General features: G+C 40.3%; 1 protein-coding gene across 1 annotated transcript; it reads left to right on the top strand.

Moving 5' to 3' along the window:
* The first annotated feature begins 474 nt into the window (after nt 1-474).
* tmem125b (transmembrane protein 125b) lies at nt 475-3,053 on the top strand. Its single transcript, XM_074689188.1, has 2 exons — nt 475-1,037; nt 2,242-3,053. Exon 2 carries the CDS (start codon nt 2,304-2,306, stop codon nt 3,015-3,017), a length of 714 nt encoding a protein of 237 aa, XP_074545289.1. The 5' UTR covers nt 475-1,037; nt 2,242-2,303; the 3' UTR covers nt 3,018-3,053.
* Nucleotides 3,054-5,687: the final 2,634 nt, after the last annotated feature.

The following is a 5,687-nucleotide window of genomic DNA, read 5'->3' as shown; positions in this document are numbered from 1 at the left end:
CTATCAGAATCTTTACATCTACTTTTCTATAAGAGATTGACGGTCTGTGTTTCCCCTGTTGTTGAACTCATCCTTTGACTTGAAGCTACAGTGTCATGACATGCTATTTTCCCACTGTGACTGTGTGTATCTAGAAGACACAGATCAGCAGGCCCTGGAGCAGAGAGCGTATCTCTGAGGAGAGGCAACATTTACGACGGCTGAATGGTTCAGCTCAGTGTGAGAATGACGCTATCCTGAGGATCACAGAAACACCATTATCAGTACACACTGACATCACTCAGCTTTCCACAACAGCTGTGCAGCATTACTCCACATTTTACACACACACACACACACACACACACACACACACACACACACACACACACACACACACACACACACACACACACACACACACACACACACAAGAGCCCGCCTTTCGCCTTTTGCAGCCCAGTCATTGTGTTCACAGGTCAGCCCATTGTCTGTGTGAGGCCACGCTGGACAATAACGCCAATCTCTGTCCAAACCATGATCCAACACTGCCATTGTGACCCATCGCTTTCCAGCTAAACCGCACTAAACGCTGCTCCCTGGTGATGAGAGGAGAGATGGGGGGTCCCCTTGTCTGCCTGGCACTGAGGAGGTTACGGATTATCAACCTGTGACGCCAGCATGGTCACCGTGAACACCATGAGTGGACATGTGGAGGGGCAATGTATTCAGCTCCCTGTCAGGACGTCAGCATCATCACTACTCTTCACTTTTTTGCCTCCAGTGTGAAGTCAGGATACACCTATCACCTCTGTAAAGAGTTTTTTTGTCTTCTTGAAATCTTTTACAGCAAATGAAAACAGCAGCTTGATCTTTGGAAAATGTTTTCTCTGGCATATTTATTTCTGTGGGAAACTCCAACTTTTTTTCACTCCAGAAAGAAACAAAATCAAACAACTGCAAGATCCTCCAAAATGGCTACTCTGATGCTTTGACTAAGATTTTCCAATGGGATTAAGAATGATGGAGGGTAGTACATGACAGTTATTAAACTACAGGTGAGTTATTTTAGAAAAGAGGAGATAATTGATTTTTGTAACATTGTAATGTTACCTTCTATTAATTGTAAAAAGATAAGAGAAAATCTCACTGCAAAGACCGAAAACCCTTAAACCCTTAGATTGTTTTTCTGGACTGATCAGCTGAATGTGGCTCATTTTGAGTATATAAGACAATTTTACTTCAAATAAGACAAAACCCCTGCATAAGATTTTAGTATTTTGCAGTGCAGTGGTCGAGTCGTCATCTCTCAATCAGAACATCAGGAGTTTGATCCCAGTTACTGCAGTCACACTGATCCACAAATGGCTCCTGCTGATGCTCAGAGATGTGTAAATGGATATAAATTACATTAGCTAATAGTGATGATCCTTAACAGCCTCAGTCATCAGTGTGTGAATGTGGTGTGAATAGGTGAATGTGACAAGCAGTGTAAAAGACTTAGAGTGGTTGGAAAGACTAGTGCTGTATATATATAAAAAAATCCATTCACTTTGTGTTGTTTTTTTTAAGAAACACTTTTTAAGGTCCGTTCAGACTCAAAACCACACTCTATGTGGCACACTACGTCTGTCTGTGCTTTAGTATAAAAGTACAAGGTGCAGAGACAGCAGAGCTTCATTATGTGGTCCTGTTGGACCCTCACCCTGATAAGTACTAAACCAGTGGTTCCTAAGTCAGGGTCACTGAAAGCAGATATTGCATTCCAAAATGAAAAAAATACTTAATGCAGATTTTACCCATTATTTTAAAAACACAAACAGTATGGATGTTAATAAACCTATGTGCCAATGCTTATTGGCTATAGATCTCACACTGTTTGTTTCTTTAAAATTGAGCCACATTTGTTAGAAGGATGCATTTGTAGGATATGCAGCAGAGCTGAGTGTGTGGGTTGCACCCAAGAAAATTTGGCGAAATCTTCTCTCTGCTTATACCAAACTGCTTATTCTGCTGTTGCTGATGACTTTTGTATTGAGTCTCTGGTACCCTTAGATGCTGACAATCAGTCCTGTCAGCATGGCCCGCTGCAGTGGTCAGCCACAGGAATCAACATGTAACATCTGACTTTTGACAGATTTCAGTGCCAAACAAAAACAATCACTAAAACAAACAAATAAAAAAAAAAAAGGTGTTAATAACTATTGTGCTCAACATCCAAGTAACTCCGTCTGACTTATGTTTTTTCTGATTATCCACCAGCTTTTGCACCACCCTTCAAGGTGTCATTCTGCTTTTGGTCTGGCTGAGCTTTGACAGCCGCCATGTCAGACATGGAGGTTTTCTACCAGCCTCGTCACATCATTCATCACCCCTCAGGCCTTTTCCTCGACCCTGGCCTCATACAGCGCCGCGTGCTTGAAGATCAGGTGGAGTTGTGGTGGTTTCGAGATCCTCGCCGCTCACTGTTGTGTTACTGTTCATCAGTTGCCCTCATCTTGGGTCTGGGTCTGGGTGGCGTGGGCCTCCTCCACACTACAACCAGCTTGTCAGGGGAGTGGCGCCTCGGTGTGGGCACCACGCTCTGCCTCTTGGCTCTTGCAATTCTCCTCAAGCAGCTCCTCAGCTCAGCCATCCAGGACATGAACTGTGTGCGCAGCCGGCGACGAATAGAGCAAATGAAGAGCGGCGGACAGGCCGATCCAGTGCTTATCTTAGCTGTGGGGGTGGCAGTGATGCTCTGTGGGACTGTGCTGCTCTTTGTGGCCACGTCTGGCAGCCGAGGTCATGACAGAAAGGAGATGCTGATGTCCAGTCTGGTGCTCCTGGCTGCTGGGACAGGCATGGCCCTGGCTGTGGTGGCATACAGTGTCCTGGTGTATCTCAAGAGAAGACGAGAGCAAAGAAGGAGGAGGATGCTGAGGATGAGCAGAGCGAGGAGGCTGGGGAGTCGAGCGGTCAGGGTGTTCAGTGTCTCAGGAGGACAGATGAACCAGGCCAGGAGAGACCTTTTTTCTAGCAGATCCAGCCTTATTTGAATGGACTGAATGGGCAAAAACAAGAAGAGAAAAAGTAAAAGTAAAAGTAATGAAATTAAAATTTTCCAGCAAATGTAGGAAATCAGAAGAGTAAATTAGCCACATACCAGAATATTTGAAGACAGATTGAGGGCCCAATTTGCCACCTCCCAATGATCCTCGGGGCATGACTTGATCCTGGGTTTACTGTAACCATGGCAACCTCCCATCTGAAAGGGTCTGTCTCTTTGCTTCTTCCAAACTGTAGAGAGGCTAGGTTTTGTTCAGCATTTAAATTCGGCACACACCAACAATAGCCTTCGAAACTCTGATTCAGAACCTAATGGTTGATCTCAGAGATGGCAAGTAAAGAAGTACAAATACTTTGTTACTGTACTTAAGTAGATTTTTCAGGTACTTTGTACTTTTAAAAGTATTTATTTCTCTGACTACTTTTCACTTTTACTCAGTTACATTTTCAACATATATATCAGTACTTTCTACTCCTTAAATTTCTAAAAAGGCTTGTTACTGTGTATATAAAGCCTGGGCCTATATCATTTTTGTTTTTTGGCACCGTAACATCAGTGTCAGAGCAGGCCTACCACTCTGCCCACACGTTACACCACTAACGTTTGAGGAGCTACACAAAATGGACAACAGTGAGGGTCCCACACAGTCCCAGGAGCGGCACCCATATATGGCTTATTTAAAAAAGCTTTTTGAGTTTGTTGGTGCTAAAAACAACTCCCAGCATTGGTGCTGCGTCTTGTGCAAACCAAAACTCCAGGAAGTATTGGCGTTCAAGAACAGTACATCAAGTACATTAGGACACTAGGCAGGTAGTTGTAACATTACTAAAGTAGATTTTATATAAATTATCCTGTGTTTAAAGTCAGTGATTTGTGCAATAGGATGACTTTTTTACTTTTAAAAGTACTTTTGAGTACATTTCAGAGCCTGTACTTTTTACTTTTACTCGAGTAGATATTTGGATCAGAACTTTTCACTTTTACTCACGCCGTTTTTTCACAGAGGTATTTTACTTCTACTCAAGCAAGGAATCCAGGTACTTTTCCATCTCTGGTTGATCTCATGGAGACTTGTCCATGTTTTATACAGTCCATGGCTGTGACTATTTTTTTGTCCAATTTTTCCTTTTCGAAGATTGCTTTACTGTGATCACTTTGGAAGTGTCATCAAGTGGATTTTACAGCTCAAGAGCATGATGTGGTGATTATCTAATGGAATCATTCAGTGTGTGACCTAAAAGCTTTCATTATAAAAATCACACTGAGCTGTCTTTATGCCTGCTGTTTCCCACAGTTTCAAACTTGGTTAAGATCTAAATGTTGCCTTGTGAGTGGCTGATCGAGTGTAAAATAAATTATTTGGGCTTCCTGAAGTCTTGTTTTTTTTAAGTATTTGAACATAATCAGAAGAAACTCTGCCACTATTAGGTGATGAAAAATGTATCGATTGTGCACCCTTTCCAGATTTCTGCCTGCAAATAACTTTTCTTGTACACCTTTGTTTCTTTTCGTGAACATAAAACCCCAGTGAATGTTTCTGTCAAGTGAAAAATATGAATGTGTTGTTTATCTTTTTTTAATGTTCTCCTAAATCTGTTCTCACTTTAAGACACAATTATCACTGCAAACCAATTTGAATTAAAACAGATTTATTGACTAAAATACATTTCCACAATAATTAATCATAAAAAAATCTCTTAAAATACTTCTTGTTTTGTTACATGATAATACCGTTGCTCTTTTTTTCCACATTAGACAGCTTTTAACAGAAACCTGCAACTTTCTGCTCTTTTCACCAAAAAATACACGCCATCACTGTTAATGATCAACAGTCAAACAATAAATCAAGCAATAATGTGAATTTTTTATTTGAATTTGAGCTCCAGTAGGAGCTCTCTAACTGGATTAAAAGGGAAAAGTAAGAATATCTGACAGACTTTTGGATTAAATGAAGAGCTACAGCAAGAGACTCAAATATGAAAACAACACGGTAAAGTAATCTTTGGACTTTTAATAAACCCTGATCTTAGTCATGTTTACTGTTTCTAAAGCAGCTAAAGAGTGCAGTAAACGTTTTTACATGTCCCTGAACAATTTAGTTTTAGGGTTACAATCCACTGTGTTTTTTCCTTGACTGCTTCTACGGCACCATCAAACCAAAGTGAACTTAATGACCAACAGTAACATGTTAAAAAATATATATATTTTGCTTCTCTTTATACTTTTCTGTTCCAACTTTCATCTATTTGCTCAAATTAAGATAGACGTTTTAAAGCAGCCGTTGATCTTCAGCTTTTACATTTATCATACATCCAAAAATTTACTTTCAGCAACTTCACAAGCTCCAGGTAAGAACTCCTCTGTGGATTATCATGATCATCTTTGACTTAGTGAAATGATTAAAAAAAAATGCAACATGAAAAAGTTATAAAAAGAACTGATCAATTTTTCAAGAATTTAGTATTATACTGTGTTGGTAAGTAGTATAATTAAGTTAAATGTGACATGAAGTAATTGTCTAAAAACATGAAACCATATGAGACCTTTCTCAAAACAATCTCAGTACAGCCCACAGTGGAGCTCTCCTGAGGACAATACCTCCAAGAGCTTCCTTTTGCACTGCAAAAAAACTGAAATCTTATCAAGTGTTTTTGTCTTA

Source organism: Halichoeres trimaculatus, unplaced genomic scaffold (genome assembly GCF_033239565.1).
Source record: "Halichoeres trimaculatus isolate MK-OKI-2021-1 unplaced genomic scaffold, fHalTri1.1 fHalTri1_scaffold_15, whole genome shotgun sequence".
NCBI lineage: Eukaryota > Metazoa > Chordata > Actinopteri > Labriformes > Labridae > Halichoeres > Halichoeres trimaculatus.
Note: the sequence above shows the minus strand (reverse complement) of the source record. Positions and strands in the feature narration are given on the sequence as shown.